This window comes from Takifugu flavidus, chromosome 21 (genome assembly GCF_003711565.1).
Source record: "Takifugu flavidus isolate HTHZ2018 chromosome 21, ASM371156v2, whole genome shotgun sequence".
Lineage (NCBI taxonomy): Eukaryota > Metazoa > Chordata > Actinopteri > Tetraodontiformes > Tetraodontidae > Takifugu > Takifugu flavidus.
The window spans coordinates 10,898,107-10,916,259 of NC_079540.1; the positions used below are offsets into that span (position 1 = coordinate 10,898,107).

The 18,153-nt window shown below is 48.8% G+C and overlaps 3 protein-coding genes and 1 non-coding gene across 10 annotated transcripts; 2 read left to right on the forward strand and 2 right to left on the reverse strand.

Annotated features, from left to right (window-relative positions):
• Nucleotides 1-232: 232 nt before the first annotated feature.
• On the reverse strand, nt 233-6,526 carry chtopa (chromatin target of PRMT1a). Of its 5 annotated transcripts, none has more exons than XM_057020739.1 (12): nt 6,396-6,526; nt 5,660-5,743; nt 4,201-4,351; nt 3,847-4,018; nt 3,580-3,708; nt 2,152-3,501; nt 1,679-1,745; nt 1,334-1,368; nt 1,033-1,161; nt 842-867; nt 518-595; nt 233-317 (listed from the first exon to the last, which is right to left on the reverse strand). In XM_057020739.1, exons 2-6 carry the CDS (start codon nt 5,722-5,724, stop codon nt 3,308-3,310), a joined length of 711 nt encoding a protein of 236 aa, XP_056876719.1. In that variant the 5' UTR covers nt 5,725-5,743; nt 6,396-6,526; the 3' UTR covers nt 233-317; nt 518-595; nt 842-867; nt 1,033-1,161; nt 1,334-1,368; nt 1,679-1,745; nt 2,152-3,307. The 5 variants fall into 5 exon arrangements, with proteins under 5 accessions (XP_056876719.1, XP_056876717.1, XP_056876718.1 ...); XM_057020737.1 differs by having other exon boundaries at nt 6,241-6,513; XM_057020738.1 differs by having other exon boundaries at nt 766-867; nt 6,241-6,513.
• On the reverse strand, nt 682-817 carry LOC130518835 (small nucleolar RNA SNORA8). Its single transcript, XR_008948148.1, has one exon. It is a non-coding gene; the product is annotated as a small nucleolar RNA SNORA8 (small nucleolar RNA).
• A 12-nt stretch (nt 6,527-6,538) lies between the features above and the next one.
• Nucleotides 6,539-7,997, forward strand: snapin (SNAP associated protein). Its single transcript, XM_057020743.1, has 4 exons — nt 6,539-6,699; nt 6,993-7,039; nt 7,154-7,272; nt 7,443-7,997. Exons 1-4 carry the CDS (start codon nt 6,584-6,586, stop codon nt 7,548-7,550), a joined length of 390 nt encoding a protein of 129 aa, XP_056876723.1. The 5' UTR covers nt 6,539-6,583; the 3' UTR covers nt 7,551-7,997.
• A 154-nt stretch (nt 7,998-8,151) lies between these two features.
• Nucleotides 8,152-17,880, forward strand: smad10a (SMAD family member 10a). Of its 3 annotated transcripts, none has more exons than XM_057020727.1 (13): nt 8,152-8,696; nt 9,797-9,872; nt 10,076-10,316; nt 10,397-10,571; nt 10,666-10,689; nt 10,868-11,080; nt 11,175-11,411; nt 11,767-11,868; nt 11,940-11,993; nt 12,200-12,398; nt 12,492-12,660; nt 12,871-13,009; nt 14,067-17,880. In XM_057020727.1, exons 1-13 carry the CDS (start codon nt 8,693-8,695, stop codon nt 14,276-14,278), a joined length of 1,845 nt encoding a protein of 614 aa, XP_056876707.1. In that variant the 5' UTR covers nt 8,152-8,692; the 3' UTR covers nt 14,279-17,880. The 3 variants fall into 3 exon arrangements, with proteins under 3 accessions (XP_056876707.1, XP_056876709.1, XP_056876708.1); XM_057020729.1 differs by having other exon boundaries at nt 8,156-8,696; nt 12,215-12,398; XM_057020728.1 differs by having other exon boundaries at nt 8,165-8,696; nt 11,770-11,868.
• Nucleotides 17,881-18,153: the final 273 nt, after the last annotated feature.

The following is an 18,153-nucleotide window of genomic DNA, read 5'->3' on the forward strand; positions in this document are numbered from 1 at the left end:
ACGTGACCCAAAAAGAGGACCTGACCTTTACCCCTCACCGATCTTACCCTCAATGGTGAAATGGATTAAACCCGTTTAGTCGATAATGACATTTCTTGCCAATTTTTCCCAAATGATGGAAATCTGAGACAGCAACAGAGAACTTGAGTATGCGGACCTTCAGGACCGCCTTCCAAATGTTCTGGGCAACACGACATAGTTCAGTGTTTGACAAGAAGCAGGAACACAAGTCTGAGAGTTTTAATTGAATTTTATTAAAGGACATTCAGAAGCAGCTCAATGTGGACACACTTTCTATCTGGATCCTGCATCAAGACCTGAAAAGACATTTGAAGGCCATCAACACTTTGGAAAGCACTTCCATTTATGATCATGTTCCCTGTAGGTTCCTTCAGCAGGAGCCTACTGGGAGGATTGATTTTGGGTCAAGTCCACAGCAGGTCAAGCACAGGGTCCTGACCGCCTTGGTATATGACCACAACACCTACAGACATGTTCAGCATGAAGGGACACTCACCTGCTGGAGAAGCAGTGCTGCAGCCCCAATAAACCCTTTAAGATGATTCAGACATTAAAATCTTGATCCACTCAGCATCTATTTACAGACAAAAGTCACATCATTTGTCCCACGCAGGTTTCCCCTTAAAGAGATTCATACAAACTGGCAGCTCTGGAACTTGCAAATGTTTCAACCCAACTACCAGGACTCCCAGCAGTTGCTATGGAGACCAACGATGCCAAGTGTTGACTTAGTCTCGCACTGACTTTTGAACGAGCCAGTTGATGAAGCATCTGGCTGTAGATACCACACAGTGCTGCTGGTCTTCAGAAGGACACTCACCTCAGCGCCGACCGCCACAGCTCCACCTGAGGAGAAACAATGTAGCTCATCAACCTCACAAATATGCAGCGATATCCCACAAGTTTCATGGCAGGAAACATTGTGGGTAAAGCAAAACTACATGAGCCAACAGATCTAGGCACATCGGGATAGACATCAGCATCGGCGGCCTGTAAGTTCCAGGTTCTTACCTTCACATTACGGATGCTCAGGAGCCGTTGAGGACGTCACCTCTGGGATCTGAACCAACTCTCGGTTCTGTTCCTCACCCTTTCAGGGCCCGCAGTTTTGGCTCCCTTCCAGGGTTACTCTGCATCCTTCTGCATGAGGACCAAACAGAAGGTCACAATGTAGCTCAGGAGGGTGAGTTAGGGCAGCACCAAAGCACTTTGTTCAGAGAGGCAGTTGTCATCGCGCTTCAGAGCAGTTGAACGTACTCAGCCAGTCATCATTACTGGTTACACCAAGTGTAGGAGGAAACCTTTAACTTACCCTTAACTGAAGTGTTCCCAGGCCTAATCCAGGACCTACAAGACAAGACAGTCTTAGAACGAGCAGCGGAAGGAACAATGCCGACTTTATCGCCTGTCATTTCTCAACAGTAACACTGCTGCCGTGGCAGCAGCAGTGGGTTGCAAGAGAAGTGATTATTCTGCGCACTGCATGAGCTGTAGGCCCCACATGGCAGGAGCCTAGCCCATACCATGCTGCCACAAGGCTCCAGAAGCAACGGAGTTTCCAACTGGAGAACCCTCCAATGGCAAACATGCTCACATATAAGGTAAATGGCTGGAGAAAGGGGCCACATTGGCTCGGAGCAAAGGCCCGAGAACTAACCTCATGTCGGAACAGGGCAGCAGATCTTTGGGTCATCTGGTCTCAAGCTCGGGTATAAAGCCAAGGTCTGCAAAAGAGGGCTGAATGTAGTGTGACCTTTGACTGTAGGAGCAGGAATGTTGCAGGCCTCATTGTCACCGTGCAGCAACGGCCGGTGCTGAGGTGCAAGCACAACCCGCTGTTCTGTGGCTCCCGCCGCCCTGGGCCCCTCCACCATGCAGGAAAAGGCCACAACTTGGTGGCGGTGCGAACACGCTCCCCCAATTCCACATCTCACGACACATTTTAATCACATATAACGTTTGATACGACCCGATTTTAAGTCGGGTGAAATAAAAAAACTTCAACCTATAGTTATTCCGAAAGTCTGCGGGTCATTTTTAAAAGCAAAAATAAACTTCCCGACACATGTTACATATGGTTGACACGGACGGTGGTTTTCAGCCGAGCCGGAATGTTCAACAACTCTTTACCTGCGTGGAGGATCCGATCCAACGGCCACATGGTCGAGGCAGAAAAGAAGGAAAGGCGGGCAGCGGCCGAACCATTAAAGCAACTTTACGTCAATTTAAATCGTTTTCCGGCGCCGTCTTATTCGCTTCACTAATGACGGTCACCGTAGAAACTGGGCTCCGCACTACTGCCACCTAGGGACCAGTCACAGCAACTTCCATTGTTATTTCTGCAGCCGCAGCCTCCCTGGGGATTGTTGCTGACCACCTCCATCCCGTCGGGACCACCGAGTCCAGGAGAGCATCTTTGGGATGTGGCGGGGCAGGAGATTCCCCTTATAGATGTGCAGCATGTCAATATGGAGCAGAATGTTTCCAACACCTCGATGAAAGTGTGACACTAGGAAATGAGGCCGTTCTGAGGCAACAGCTCCTAAAGTGGCTGGTATGTAGACGTACTGTATGTAGGTCTTTATAGAAGAGCAACGTTGTCCATCACCCATTTTCAGACTAAACTCAGCACATTTAGACTCTGAAGGTGCGTCACAGCCTAACTGCAGTTGCTCTGCTTAGGTGGTTGACACCGTCCGTTCACCTCTGCAGCAGCGGACATTTTCAATGTAGATTTAAAACTCACCTATCAAATGTCTGAACACAATATTTGCTTCCAAAAATAAGTTTAAAACGTCATTTGAACAGGACTTTACTCAAATGAAAAAGGAGGGAACAGCAACACACATTTGAACTGAAATCTGGCTAATTTTGCATTCGTGAACAGTGTCAGAACTCCACTGCATCGATGACATTTGGAGCATGTGAGGGAACAAAAAGCTTCATTCTAGCACATTTTTAGATATAAAACAAACCGACAACTGTATAAAACTTACATTCCTTGAACAAATAATTTAAAATATGCCTTTCAATTGTTGTCAGAACTATAATTGAAGCCCAAAAAAATTCAGACAAAAAGGACACCATCAACACTAATTCAGAATGAAAAAAACCCCAAACTATTTGAGTGATAAAATGTCTCCTCATGTGGCTGAGCACCTCCATGTGTGCTGCTCCTGACGTTAAGCAGAGCAGTGTCACCAGGTGTGTAACAGCACATCATCAGGTGTAAACTACAGCGTAGTAGCAGGAGGTCGGCTGTGTGGGCGTTCTCAGTCTCTTAGCATCACTCCATGCTGTTGGGGTCTGCCTGAGCCATGTAGGCGTCCAGCTCAGCATCCAGGTGACCTTTGGTCTTCGACATGTAGGCATCCAACTGGTTGTCCAGTTGTTCGCGGGTCACAGCCGGTCTGCCACGCCCCCGTCCACGACCGCGCCCTCGACCGGTGAAGCCGCCGCGGCCACGCATTCCACCACGGCCTGTGGAAGACGCACATTAAGTGGTGACCTGAAACAGGAACGTCTTAAAGTCTAAAACTCGACGGCGGCTGAACCGACCTCTGACCAGCCCCCCACGGGCGGCTCCTCTGCCAGGAAAGCCTCCACGATTACGACCACCTCTGCGTGTTGCCAGACGGCCAGCGGCGCCGCGACCTCGCACGAGGCCGCCCACGGGAGTTCTCTTCGCTGTGCAACACAAAGCAGCAGTTCAGAGGCAACGACAGAACGTGACACGCAGGTTTTGATGCCACCCAAAACGACGTGTGCTTTTAGACCCCTGTGATCAGAAAGCCCAACAATCACGCGAGTCTGTCAACGACTAACCTCTCAGGGACAGCGCTCCCCTCATCACTCCTCCTCTGGCTCGCCCTCGAAGGCCACCTCTGGTCATCCCTCGCAGTCCTCTCCCCCCTCCGACACCCCCACGCATCATCGGACCAACGGGTCGGCCCAGCCGTGCCTGGATGTTGCCTTTCCCCAGGCGCTGCTTCAGGCTCTGATGGGAGTCGTGAGTGAATTGTTACGTGTATAGAGTCTGATCAAAGGCCCACAGCTGAACCCAACGCTAAAGTTCACCTGCACACAAGTGCAACAGGACTGAACTACTAAGATGAGGTAGGTTCAGCAGCTCTGCCAGCTTATGTACCTGACATATACCTGCCTGGTCTTTGGCCTCACCTGCTTTTGATTGAGAGCAGCTTGCACCGAGGGCCGGTTCTCCATCTGCTGGGCAAGCCGACGGTTTCGGGCACTAGCCAAATGCTGCTGCTGCATGGTGGCTCGAATGCTTACCGCAGTGGGCTGCTTGTTCTTCAGCATGTTAGTGAAGCTTTAGATGTGGGAGGGAAGAGAAGGAGGAAGTAAAAGAAGGGGACGGGATACACAGAGGAGGAGGAGGAAGCAGGGTTCCACATCAGCTCATTTCTTGTATGGATGTGGCACAGCGGCTCAGAAGTCATGTATGAGGTATGTCCCAACATTTGGCACCTGTTTTTCTCTCTCAGCCACTTTATGATTCACATGTATACAAGTTACAATGTGTTCAAAAACTAAGGAAGGAATTAAGACGAAATAAGAAAACTAGGGCTGTCAGATCGCCACAGAACTGACAATACTTCAATTGTACGATGTTAACCGTCATTTCGGTCAGTTCTGGGAGTAATTTTCCAAGCAGATGTTCTGTACAAGGCCCAGACATCCGAGAGTATCTAGACTCCACGGACAGCTAGTTACCCTTCTTTGTTACGAAACAACGTTGCATTCCTGAGCTTACTTCTTAGCAAACTAACCTAATGTCCACCGCCGATGCTAAACTAAGCCAGTGGACGTATGGAAAAGTCTCCGCTGTGCGTGAAAGTTTCGGAGGCACTCCTGTGAAATGATGCTACTCAGGGGTTAAAAACACAGCCCTAGTTGAAAGAAACAGACTGACAGAAGCAGAGAGGGCGCCCGAAGAAGAGCACCATGTGCCACTTACAGGCCTCCAGCTGACCGAGGTGTCATTGAGCTCCAGCACCAGAGGCCTTGGGCATGAGAAGTGCTTCCCCACCCAGCCACTTACAGCATGGACCGTGACTTATTATAGGACCACAGCAGCGGGGAGAGGACGGGGAAGGAGAGCTCCTTGTCACGTCCAAGCTAGGGCTGGGTGTCGGGTCCTTGAAAGATTTGGAGCACAGAGAAGAAAGCAAACAGGAGTGTACTAATGTTTGAGAGAGAAATTTCGGAGGCAGAGGGTGGTGTTCAAATTCCCCGGTTTACTTCAAACTGCCTCTTTGCTTTTTAGTTGTATACATGACGTATACTGTGCCACCTAAATGCCGAAGCATTTGCAGGACAGATGGGGTGGTTCAACACAACCTTACCACATGTGACCACAACACCCCTTTGATGGCGTTTGTGCACTGCTCACAGAAAACACCCAGGTCGAGTCGCTTCACTGTTCTACGTTACTGCACTTAACCCCACCGATGCTAACGGTGAAAACTCTGGGCGAGCAGCGCACACAAAGGGCACGGCTGGAATAACATCCATGTCAGGTCCGGTAGGTTTCCATGTGAAGCACTAGATCTTTCACATGCCAATTCTGGCCTTTGCACCTGGTGTGTAACAGCTGACAGCGTGCGTAGCTTCTCACCGCTCGTTCAGGGACACTTTGGTGGTGCTTTTCAGCACCACCTTTTGTGAAGAGGTGGCACTCATTTTGACTCTTCGCAGACTCCTAAAAATAAAAATGGGACAAAACCAAAACATAAGCAACAATGGAATATGCAGTAAACTGTTCAAATGTCAGCCATTAAATTCATTATACCTTTGAATATATTTTAAATACATGCGACACAACAAACAGGGCTCATTTGTCTTCAGTTAAAGTGTGACTTTAAGATTATTGTAGCAGAATAAACGGTCAATTACAAACCGATATTTAAGACTAGTTCAAGCAGCACAACTTTAAAAACAAAGGCGACCAGGTGAGGAGATCAAGAGATCCAATAAGCACACTGATGAGAGTAACTTTAAACAAAGGGTTTGATCCACAATGGAAAACGGTACCGTATTATTTAGCTGGCATCTAAACGAAACAGGAAAAACAACTTCTTAGGAGTTAAAAACCACCGAGACAGATCAGTGTTACTAAGTAGCTGTATGCCCACGTCCCCTGAAGTTATGAGTCTTACAAGTCATTTTAAAACAAGTGCAAACACTTTTTATACTTACAGCGACTATTTTGGCTGAGCGGCCTTTCAGTCAACTAGTTAGCTTTAGCAGCTAGCTTGTGCCGACACGGCAATTGCGTTGTCCCAACACGTTATATAATTCTACGCGATTTAACCTCTATTACGTTGACGCGGCAATGGAAGGCTGCGGTTTACCACGTTAACAGTTGGTTTCGAGAGGTTAAAAAGGGGATCCTAAGGAGTCAGAGACGGCGGTCCGAGTTTCGTCTATTCTAAAATGGTGCTGTTGCTACCGCGGCCAGCCTGGAGGAGAAAATGGAGAGGGCCACGTGACTCCGACGTCACGGTGACGCGTTTCCGGCCTCCCCGTTGACGCTGGTAAAATGGCCGCCGTGGCTGTGGTGGAGGCCGCTGCAGGAAAAGATGCCATCGCAGAAGGACTCGTAGACCTTCTGAAACCAGCCATCAAACAGCTGGATACGCACGTTCACGCAGTCAGGTACTTTCTGTCTCCGCCTGAATCTATGTGTCATGGCGACGATTGGATGGTGAGACCATCTGACTGCCTCCTGACTTCCCAGAATGGTTCTTCTGGTGTTATTGTAATATTTTGTTATTAGAGCATAAAGCAGCATATAAGTTCTACTCAGGTTGTGATTTCCACTTCATTTCATTGTGTTCTGTCGACTTGTGTTTTGCATTAACGCGGGAGTGGAGTTTATTTTGAGGACCTCCACTGTTTAGTACTTTGTTATTTGTTCTTTCCTCATGACATGGCGTTGCTTTTTACAGGGAAAGTCAAGTGGAATTAAGAGAACACATTGACAACCTCGCTTCGGGTAATGTCCTGTATAAAAACCCTTTACCTTTGTAGCATTGTAGGAACAAGTGTTTATTTTCTGTTTATTTACCCCACCCCTCCCTCATTTTTTGAAATTTTGCATGATCTGCAGAATTATGCAGAATAAATGAACACCAGAAGGTTGCCCTCGATCTGGACCCATATGTGAAGAAGTTACTGAATGCGAGGAGGAGAGTGGTGCTGGTAAACAACATCCTGCAGAATGCACAGGTTGGTGAATATTCTGTCAGGATTTATAAAGCTTCTAGCATTCATGTGCTGATTGAACTAGAACTGTGGTTTCATTAAGATCGTAAAGCTCCTTGAGACCAAGAGGTTATTAAAATTAGCTAATAACTATAAAAGTGCTTCTGCCGATACCTCCTAATCTCCTGTTCCAGGAACGCCTGAGGAGGCTCCATCACAATGTTGCCAAGGAGACAGCACGAAGAAAGACCATGCTGGAGGCTTCAGGTGTTTTCACCACTCGCTCCCCAAGCAAACCCTGAGCCTCCCTCTGACACCTCGCAACATTTTGTGACCTGTTCTGATCCATCTCTAACCCCAGGATATCGTCCTTTGACCGTCCTACTGTCCTCCTGACACACTGACCTGCACTGTCTGTTTCTGCACGTGATGTGATGACCTGATCTAAGCATCCTGTATCTTCTCATTTATATAAGTTATTGTGCATATATGGAAACACAGGTATTCCAACTGTAATGTCTCCTTATCTAGACGGCGATGCGCAGACATTAGTGAATATGAGTTGGTGCCGATAAATTGCTTATGAATAATACAATTGATTGACTTTCAGCAGTCAGTTTACATTAGAAGAACTCTGTTGCCTTTTGATTTATCTGTATCATTCTACTAATATTGAGCTTTATAATCAATGTTATTCCATGCTGTATAAAACATTTCAAATAAAATCAGCTGGTCTGACAAAAAGTGAATGATTCCCCTAAATTCTAGTTATGTAACCTCATCATCTGCATCAAAGGTTGGATCCAAATCAAAATGAAACACAATATATTTATTTAACATGACCGGACACAAACGGGTAATTAAACTGACCATGGGGTTGATATGGACGCAAAGTTCCTTCGCTCTGCTAGAACTGTGCGTGGTGTGCGTGTTTCTGCTCGCGCGTGCTAATCTCCTCGGCGCCACCTTAAAAAAACAGTCTCGCGGACCTGTCAATCTAGGCAGACCAGACAGGGCCTGTCTCGCGCTTGGCGGTGTGAGAACCGTCACGCCATTGGTGGAGAGCGGTAACCTCCGTGAGACCCGCGCGCCCATTGGCTGCAGCATGGCGAGACGCCGACGTGCACGACGTCTGCTGTCTATTGTTATTGTAGCGTGCGCGTGGAGATCGGCCAGGATGCACGAGGAGGCGTAGAGAGTGATAAACGGACAATAGAGTGAGGAAAGGCCGAAATAACGCGATTGACCGGGCAGCTTTAGCTCCGAAAACCGCGCTCTCTGACCGGCCGGAGGTCCCTGAAGCCTGGCCGCCGTGGAGCCAGACAGCGGCGGGTATAAACACTCAGCGGCTCCGCTCCTGCTCGGAACTGCAGCTCCGTGACGGCAACAATCGTCGGATAACTCCGACATTTTCGCTCGTAACTTCTCTCCTCCGCTCCGGCTGATGTGTAAGTCCGAACTGTGACGTTGAGCTTTGGGTCTCTGGAACATGTAGGCGAGGATGTGACGAGGCGGTCGCTCACACCAGCCTGGATCCAGTTGTTGTGGTCAGGTTTGGATTATTCCCAGGTCTGAAGATGAAGCCGTCAGATTGCACGGGTGAAGGCTGGAGGTGGTTCGGGATGTTGGGTGTGAAGGTTTAGGAAGATGTCAGCAGGCTCCGTGACTCAGGAGGAGGAACCGACTTTGGCTCCATAAATCACAGACATTTTCACTGAAGCTGTCCTGCTCAATCACCAACACCGCAGGATGAAGGGTCGGCAGAGGGTGTGTGTGCGTGTGCGTGTGAGTGTGACAGTGAGTATCTAGATACTCATTCTTCTAGCAAATCAGGACGTTTTGGCTGCTCCTCACAACATCAAAGGACTGTTTGAGGGTTAAAATGTGGTTTCAAGGCTGTGGTTAGAACTGGTCTGGGTTGGGTCAGGGGTCAGAGGTCAGGGTTAGGATCTGGGTAATACAGCATGTCTATGAAAGTCCTCACAGAGACAGACGTGTTTCAGGAGGTATCCTGTGACAAATGACCAGAATTCTGCTTCCCTGGACAGTCCTCCTCACATTCTGGGCTTGCGTTGGCCCGATATTGGAATTATTTTTCTTCATTCTTTCATATTAGTGAGATAATTCAACACTGGTGCCAGAATATTTCAGAGCCAGTCCTGTTCCAGGCCATTCCACACGGACGTTCCTCTCACAGTCCGGAAACATGGATGGATGGATGGATGGATGGATGCTGGATCAATGGACAAAATGATAGCTAGGAACATCCCCTGAGTTGGGTGAAGGTGGAGGAAAAGGAGGAAGCAGATGAGTCAGATGTTGGACCGTAATGGTGTAACTGTGTAAGGGTTTAACGGTGTACTGGTGAAACGGTGCTGACGTCACTGAAGATGTTTGGTGATGCTTCTAACATCTGTGTAATTTTGGGATTTTTTGCCTTCGTATCTCAGGTTTATTTCAGATGTTACAGTAGCGTTTGACAGGATTTACCGCATGTTCCTGACTAATTACTGTAGAGGACACCACTCAGGCTCTTCTTTTCTGACAGGGACAGACTCTGACCTGGGCCATCATGATGCCAGTGAGCTTTCTGGTCACTCATTGGCCGACCATCTTAACAGCAGGTGAGTCACTAACATCCACTTCCTGTCCAGGTCTGGTTCACCTGTTTTCATCAAGTTCATTTAGTAATAAATACATGTCTTTGCGTGTGAGGCCAAATTAAATGTTACGTTCCTCCTGATAAATCTGAGTCCATGTTTGAAGGTTCGGGTGCTCTCAGAGGACCAGTTAACTACAGGTTTTTATGTCCTGTGACGTCCTGCAGCATCATGTCGGTGAACCCACCGAGCAGCAACGACGCCTGCCTCAGCATCGTCCACAGCCTCATGTGTCACCGGCAGGGCGGCGAGAACGAAGGCTTCGCCAAGCGAGCCATCGAGAGCTTGGTGAAGAAGCTGAAGGAGAAGAAGGACGAGCTGGACTCTCTCATCACCGCCATCACCACCAACGGCGTCCATCCCAGCAAGTGCGTGACCATCCAGAGGACGCTGGACGGGCGGCTGCAGGTCAGTGCGTCACTCTGGATCAGCGCTGGTCTGGAGACACACACTTCAGATCTGGGTTTAACCTCTCTCCCCCCCCCCAGGTGGCGGGCAGGAAGGGGTTCCCTCATGTGATCTATGCACGGCTGTGGCGTTGGCCCGACCTCCACAAGAATGAACTAAAGCACGTCAAGTTCTGCCAGTACGCCTTTGACCTGAAGTACGATAACGTGTGTGTGAACCCGTACCACTACGAGAGGGTGGTGTCGCCAGGCATCGGTACGTCCCCACCGAAGGGTCTGTTGGCCCAAACGGGTCCGCTGGGACCGCTGACGCCGTTTTAATGAGATTCTTGTCACCTTGTTTCTTGCAGTTGGTCTCAGCCTCCCGAATACCGGTGAGTTCCCCCCTGTAGCGCCACCTGCTGCTCACAGCGGGTTCGCCCGCGTGTTGTCAGGTCTCGAGCTTGAATCCAGATTCCCGTTGGCGGCGGCGATCCACATGTTGAGTGATGGCGGTGTTGACGTGTGTCTCATCCTCTTGAATGTCCTCCGTCCTGCCTGTCTTTGATGTAGCGACACCAGCCGGCCTGATCAAAGAGGAATACATCCATGACTGCATACAGATGGACCTGCCGCCTGGAATGCCCCTGTCCGACCACCAAACGTCCCTCAAGCTTCCTCCTCCAGACCATTACGGACAAGCTTTGCCCCCCCCACAGATGTCTGCAGAGCCCCACGGACCACCGCCTGTCAACAGATGCGCAAACTTGCCGATGTCTCCCAAAGGTCAGCTTCTTTAATATTGCACGTTTGACCAGGATTGGGGGGGGGGGGGGGGGGTCACACATTTCCGATCTCTTCCTCTGTGTCCTCCCTGCAGTCTCCGTCAACATGCTGCCGCGGCAGGGCGGCCACGCCGACGGAGCTTTGCAGGCGGCGTCTCCTCAGGCTCAAGTCATGACACAGCCGCCCCCACCAGCGACCCCGCCCCAAGTCCCCCCCCAGCAACAAACGGGCCAGCAGACGTCCCAGCAGCCCTCCATACCTGCGCCACACTCGCAGAGTCAGAATAATTACAGCGGCGCGAAACACCCTCAGAGTCAGGCGGCGTTCCACGGTGAGTTCACGTCAACATCTGATCCGAGTCCATCATGTGAGGGATAAAATAGCCCCGGAACAACTGGAGCCAGTAAAGCACCAGTGAAGAACATAGATGGGACCGACCGAACCCACCAGAACTCCTGGTTCTGCTCTGTTGCCGCTCTGTTCCTCAACTCCCAGCATGAGGGAGTTTTACATCTTACCACGAGGCCACCTGAAAACAAAAGAGGAACCAAAAATAAGGGATTACGGGGTTGTTCCAAGAACTGTTGTGGAGATTAACGTAGGATTATGGATTGTGTGTGTTTCTGGGGAGGCACCGTGCTGTTGGATGGTGGTTGACGCTGATCTTTGCTCGACCTGTGTGTCAGCAGTGTGGACAGGCAGCAGCACGGCCTCCTACACCCCTGTAGGACCCCAGCAGAACGGACGCGCCCACCAACAGGCTGCCCTGCACCACCCCAGCCACCACTGTGAGCCCAACTGGTGTTTGTGGACATCGTCTCCGTGCTGCCAGACCCTTCACGCTGTTGTTCTCTTTCAGGGTCCCAGCATCACGGCTCGGCGTCCTTCTCACCGTCGGTGTCCACTCACCCAGGTTTGAGGCCTTTTTACTCCGTTTTGAACGTGCGTCTGTGCAGACATCAAAGATCTGCTCTGTAATAACCCTGCAGAAACACCAGGAACTTAAGAGAATGATAGTCCTAAAGAAATGGAGCTGCTCAACGGTGTCCTGTGTTATACTGCGTCTCGTGGTTCCAGTCCCACCAGCAATTGTGTCCCGGTGTCTGTGGTTTTTAACAGCTATTTTCGTGGCAGGACCGGAGTTCTGGTGCTCTATCTCCTACTTTGAAATGGACGTTCAGGTGGGGGAGATGTTTAAGGTGCCGTCCAGCTGCCCCGTGGTGACCGTGGACGGGTACGTGGACCCGTCTGGAGGCGATCGCTTCTGCCTGGGTCAGCTGAGTAATGTCCACCGCACGGACGCCAGCGAGAGAGCCAGGTGCGTCGCGGCGGAGCAGAACCTGCGCCAAACCCGGCAGAGCTCTGAAATCCCCACTGTGCCCTTCACGCACGTGTCTCCCGCGTGTTGCAGGTTGCACATCGGTAAAGGCGTGCAGCTGGAGTGTCGCGGCGAGGGCGACGTGTGGATGCGCTGCATGAGCGACCACGCCGTGTTCGTCCAGAGCTATTACCTGGACAGGGAGGCGGGGCGTGCGCCAGGTGACGCCGTGCACAAGATATACCCCGGAGCCTACGTCAAGGTGTGAGCCCAGCAGAGATGTTTCCTCACAGACGTTCTCCACGTTCACAGAGGTCGTTGGTGCCAGAGGTCGTCCTGTCCCCAGACGTGTCTTTGGTTTTACCTTTAAAACACAAAAAAGAGGACAAAGACCTGAAGATCAGAACCGTGGCTGCTGCTGATGCGCCGCCGTGGACAGGAAGTGTAAACTCCTGTGTCTTTCCTCCTCCAGGTGTTCGACCTGCGGCAGTGCCACAGACAGATGCAGCAGCAGGCAGCAACCGCCCAGGCTGCAGCTGCCGCTCAGGCCGCTGCTGTTGCAGGAAACATTCCGGGTCCAGGCAGCGTCGGCGGCATCGCTCCCGCTATCAGTAAGTCTGTTTTCTCTCTTCCACCACATCACCATCCTGAAGAGGCTGATCTCTAATATTGTGTGCAACATTAGCTTCTACCAAACGTCAAGATAAAATTCTGTGAGTTTCTAGCATATTTGGGGTGTTGTGACGTGTGTGTGTGTGTGTGGTGTGTGTGTGTGTTTGTGGGGCAGAAACAAAACGCCCTAACCCCTTTTTTGGACTTCAACCATGAATTTAAGACAATACAAACCTCACAGTTCCTGTTAGCAAGGACATGCTATCTTGCTAATGTCCCAGACTGCACCTGTGTAAGTTGCTTCCACACATTTATCAGTGTTTAGTCTGTGTGAAGTCAAGGACAGTGACTGAGGGTACAGTCACTGACATTTGAAGCAAACACGAGCAGGTCAGTCTCCACGTCAACGACAGCACGAAGGAAGCCTCATGACTGTAGCGCAACATGCTAAGATCAGGTCAATTCATCTTTATTCATCACCGTCTCTTACAATCACAACTGTCTCAGGGTGCTTGACAGAATCCCAGAGGGGTTCGTACTCAAAGGTAATCCAGCTGTTTCCCCCCGTCCTGACCAAGGACGCTTCATTATCTCATGTCCCATTAAATAAAGGTGGGTGGTGGCAACTCTGGGTTGAGAAGACAAAACATGGAAGGTGTTCTGGTAGTCGGGAAAGGTCCAAGAACACCATCAGAGCACTGCCCAGGTACCCCGGAGCAAGGCACCCAACCCACAAATGCTCATATGTCCAGCGATGAACTGTGGACTCCTCCGGGGGGGACATGCCTTCGCCCATTGTGGACCCTCTCCGTGACCCCGAAAGGGATAAAGCGGTTAAGGAGACGAGACTATAAGATAATAAGATTAAATATCCTATAAGCCTCTGAATTTTGACATGGGCGTAGAATGTAGCCAATCAGGAAGCAGACGTAATTAAAAACTCAAGCTCCTCCCCCAAACTGCTTAGTTCAGCTGAAATCAGCTAAACCTGATTGTTCCTGATAAACTCTTTGCTTCCGTTAGCTATAAAGTGAAACACCTTTGTGTGTATTTCAGGTCTGTCTGCAGCAGCAGGGATCGGCGTGGACGACCTGCGGCGGCTATGCATCCTGCGCCTCAGCTTTGTAAAGGGATGGGGGCCCGACTACCCCCGACAGAGCATCAAACACACCCCCTGCTGGGTGGAGGTCCACCTGCACCGCGCTCTGCAGCTTCTGGACGAGGTGTTGCACACAATGCCTTTAGCTGACCCAGGACCTGCAAACTGAGGGCCACAATAATGTTCATGTAGTAATGAGGCTTGTATGAATGTGTCACACACGCACACGCACACACACACACACACACACACATATAGAGTTCTTGTTGCTTTAATATCCTATTGATATACTGTATGCTTGTAACAATCAACGCACACATCAGACTGACCCTGTTTACAGCTTCCACAACATTTGCTCAGGGCCAGTTAAAAGTGTGTCACTGTCTGCTGGTGATGACGATGCCTTCAGGGTCCCTGCACAAAGACAGTTTGAAATGCTGCAGGACCTGCAGGAGTCAAACTGCCAACCCTCTGAGAAGAGGTCAACCTGTTCTACCTCCCTAGACGCATCCGAAAATATGGTTTTGCATATTTTAAAGCAAACGGTGGCGACCTCTCACTTTTATCAGGTTTTGTCATCTAAATTCACGATGGAATCTTCACGCGAGCCATCACGAGCCTCCCAGTACGAGCGTCCCAGTACGAGCGTCCCAGTACGAGCGTCCCAGCACGAGCGTCCCAGTACGAGCGTCCCAGTACGAGCGTCCCAGTACGAGCGTCCTGCATCTGTAAAGTAAATGAGTAGAAGTGTCCAAACGAGGAGACACCAGGATCTTTCTGGAAGATCTTTGGTGGTCGATCGGACGAGCTCTCGGGCTCTTACGGGTGATTCTGCTGCGTCGGGTCTGCAGGTGGTGTCACACATGTACCGCAGTAGCGTCTGGCAGCGCCGACAAACACTCGCCGGTACTCTGCCGGTGCTCAGCCAGACTCGCGTCATCGTGGACGCCGCAGCGCACGTTGCCGTCGTAAACCAACCGCAGGAGCTAATGCGACGTGTAACTGGGGGGACGAGAAGCTGCTGAACTTCTCAGCTGCCCGTTTGCCTCGCGAGTCCAGCAGGATCAAGCGCTGTTGTGTCGCGTCGCCATGGCAGCAGGGGTGTCCACACGCAGGTCACGTGACTGATGTGAGCGAGGCAGGTGTAAACAGGGTCACACACTCTAAAACCAAAATCTGTCTGCAGCCAGACCCTGAAGTGCTGATGTCTTTGGGGGTTTTATTGCTTTAACAGGAGATACGGAGCTTTGTGTTGATATGCACTGTAGAAATCCAGGGATGTGTTCTGGGAATTCACTTCCTCTTTATGCAACGTGGTTTCTTTGACTTCTGCACATTTATTCCGACAGACTGGTAGAAATGAGGACGGGAGGCATCAGGACGTACCTGTGTCTGACGTCTCTGACCTTTAACGGACGTGTTTCCCACTGAAGTTGGTCCATCTCTGTGCTGTTTTCAACACTGTTAGCATTGATAGCCATTAGCACTCTGCTCCAGGGAGCTCTTCTTTATTTTTTTGCAGCAAAAGTCTATAAAGGCAGAAATGTTCAGCTTCAAACTGGTGTTCTTGTTCCTGGTAACAACGGAGTGTAAATCACCAAAGCCAGAATACCTCATAGCTTCATTATCTCCACCTCACCTTTAACCCAAAGGCTGCTTCAGACGGGTTAATGTCCTGTTCTTCTCATCGTACTGGCGGTGCTGGTTAGTCCTGCCGCACCGCAGCGTCGCAGCCTTCTGCTCGTGCCTTTTCTGTTCTCCGGGTTTGCTTTCCATTCATCCGTTCCTTCATTTCACCGGTGAAACACAAAGACTGATGAACTGTGACCTCTGACCTCTGCAGGTCTCGGACAGATGCTAACTGACAGTAGAAGCCACATCAGTCGGTAACACAACACATTCATGTCTTTTTCTAGATGTGCACAAACCACAGCTGATACAGAACCAGGTTCATCTTAACCTGCAGACAGTCAAGTCACAGTTTAAAAATGGTTTTCAGTTCATAAATGTACCGATCTCGAAAATCTTTGACCCATCACTTCGTTACCCTGGAAACAGAAGGTTAGAAGACACATTTACGAAGGTCGACCGATACAAACCACCGGGAGATCTCAGCTCACTTCCCCACACGCTGGGAGAGACACCAGTAGCTTAGTGTTTATAGGCTTTAGGATCTTTGGAAGGTCAAAGGTCAAGGTCCCTCTGGATTATGACACATCACCAAAATTTAACGAGCTCTGCCTTAGAAACATTTCCTGAAAATCTTATAGACATCATTAATAACTTGCGTAGGGTCCGTTTACACGAGAGTGTGAACCGGTTCAGGTTTTTAAAGATGCTGGAGTCTGGAGCCCGTTTGTGTATCGTTTCGATTTTGTTGCCTTTTCAGGCGCTCTCCTGTAAACGGGCCTTAGTTATTTTCTAATAAACAAACGGCAGCTGTCACATAACCTCCTTGGTGGAGGTGATAAAGCCAAAAAAAAAATTCTTTTTGTTACCAAAGATGTGACAACAAAAGACCGTAACCTTGGCCGTTACCAGTTGGTACCGTTATAGAATAACCCCAAAAAATTCACCTTCCGGGTCCACAGCTTTTGTATCCTTCCAATAAGTTTTCCACTTCTGATGCACGAAGAGAGTTTAACCCTTTAAACCCTGACACATCAAAAAATAGCCAGAAAATTCTAATTTTTTGGAAATGAGATGTTTATTGAACCTTTAAACAAAATCCCAATTTTTTTTTATTTTTTTTATCACATTTTCTTTTATCAAATATGATACAAACCAGTAAAACGTCAACATTTTTTCAACGACCCTCACACATGACCTTTACACCTGACCTTCAGACATGACCTTCACACCTGACCCTTACACGTGCATATTTATGGTTTGTGCCTTTTGTGGTGGACGGTCTAGATGCAGGTCACATGATCCAAACGTGTTGCTGGTCACGCCTTGTTCCCTCAGGGATTTGCGTTAGAGCTACAAACACGTGTCATTTGTTGCCTTATTTAATCTGTTCTCTTGACCCTCAAGCTCATCGTCATCATCATCAGCTTCATTTCTCCAGTCGTTTCTCTTCACCTCCATCACTTGGACGTCCATCTGTTTTGTCGTTCCCTTTTCAGTCAATACTGACGAAGAATCTGACGTTTCCTAAATATCTTAAGATAAATTCAACATTTTTAGAACCAAAAAAAAATCTCAGTCGTGAAACTTTCCATTTCCCACAAAATAAAAACGTTAAAAAGAAGAAAAATCATTTTACAAGAAGTGAAAATGTGGCTTCTGTAATAATGGAGGAGGTGGCTCTTACTGCTGTACTGCAGCCTACCACCAGAGGGCGATGAAGATGTTCTGGCTTCACTTTAGTAGAGCTCTGGTGTGGTCGTCTGTGTCTCTGAACTTCAGTTGTCATGGTAACAGTAACTGTTTTAGACTGTCCCCAGCTTCATTCTAAAATCCGTCTGTTGTTTCTCAAACATTTAATTGATTCTTAATAAATGTGAGAAAAGTTTCCTCCAAACCTGATGTTGCTTCATCATGACTTCATGTGGACTTTATTCTGTGTCAACATGTATCAATCAAGAAAGAGTCAACATATTTATTTCAAAGTTTAACAAATATTAAATTGTGTGCACTAAATAATTAGCTTTGTCCATTTTAGAATAGTGTTAACTTTGTTTTTCTGCTTGTTCTGTTGTAAAGATGTTTCACTCTTGTAATATTCACTATATATGAAAATAAACAAAGTCAATTGTCGTATTTCTACATTTTTGTCGCCTCTTTTACTATCAAGTATCATTTTATGAATAAGAAGAAAACAATTGATTATCCATTTTGTTGGTGGATGCTGTGGGAATATGGCTTCATAGGTAGCTCAACGTTTGGGTGACCAGGATATCTTGTACATTTATGGTAGACAACATCAGATACTCTAGCAGCAATAACCGTGTGGAAGATTTTCTTTCTTATTAAATGATTTTGATTACAGATTTGAATTCTTGGTTCAGGCTGCGCTGCTGTTGCTGCTCCGGTGCGACA

Excerpts from the sequence above, each read along its gene's own strand:
- chtopa (XM_057020739.1), bottom strand. The coding sequence starts at position 5,724 with ATGAGTGCCACCTCTTCACAAAAGGTGGTGCTGAAAAGCACCACCAAA. Across the intron at positions 4,352-5,659 it reads AAAGTGTCCCTGAACGAGCG|CTTCACTAACATGCTGAAGA; the intron begins GTGAGAAGCTAC and ends CCACATCTAAAG. Across the intron at positions 3,502-3,579 it reads CCGTGGGGGGCTGGTCAGAG|GCCGTGGTGGAATGCGTGGC; the intron begins GTCGGTTCAGCC and ends CGTCTTCCACAG.
- snapin (XM_057020743.1), top strand. The coding sequence starts at position 6,584 with ATGGCCGCCGTGGCTGTGGTGGAGGCCGCTGCAGGAAAAGATGCCATC. Across the intron at positions 6,700-6,992 it reads ACGCACGTTCACGCAGTCAG|GGAAAGTCAAGTGGAATTAA; the intron begins GTACTTTCTGTC and ends TGCTTTTTACAG. Across the intron at positions 7,273-7,442 it reads ACATCCTGCAGAATGCACAG|GAACGCCTGAGGAGGCTCCA; the intron begins GTTGGTGAATAT and ends CTCCTGTTCCAG.
- smad10a (XM_057020727.1), top strand. Across the intron at positions 11,994-12,199 it reads GTCGGTGTCCACTCACCCAG|CTATTTTCGTGGCAGGACCG; the intron begins GTTTGAGGCCTT and ends GGTTTTTAACAG. Across the intron at positions 12,661-12,870 it reads ACCCCGGAGCCTACGTCAAG|GTGTTCGACCTGCGGCAGTG; the intron begins GTGTGAGCCCAG and ends TTCCTCCTCCAG.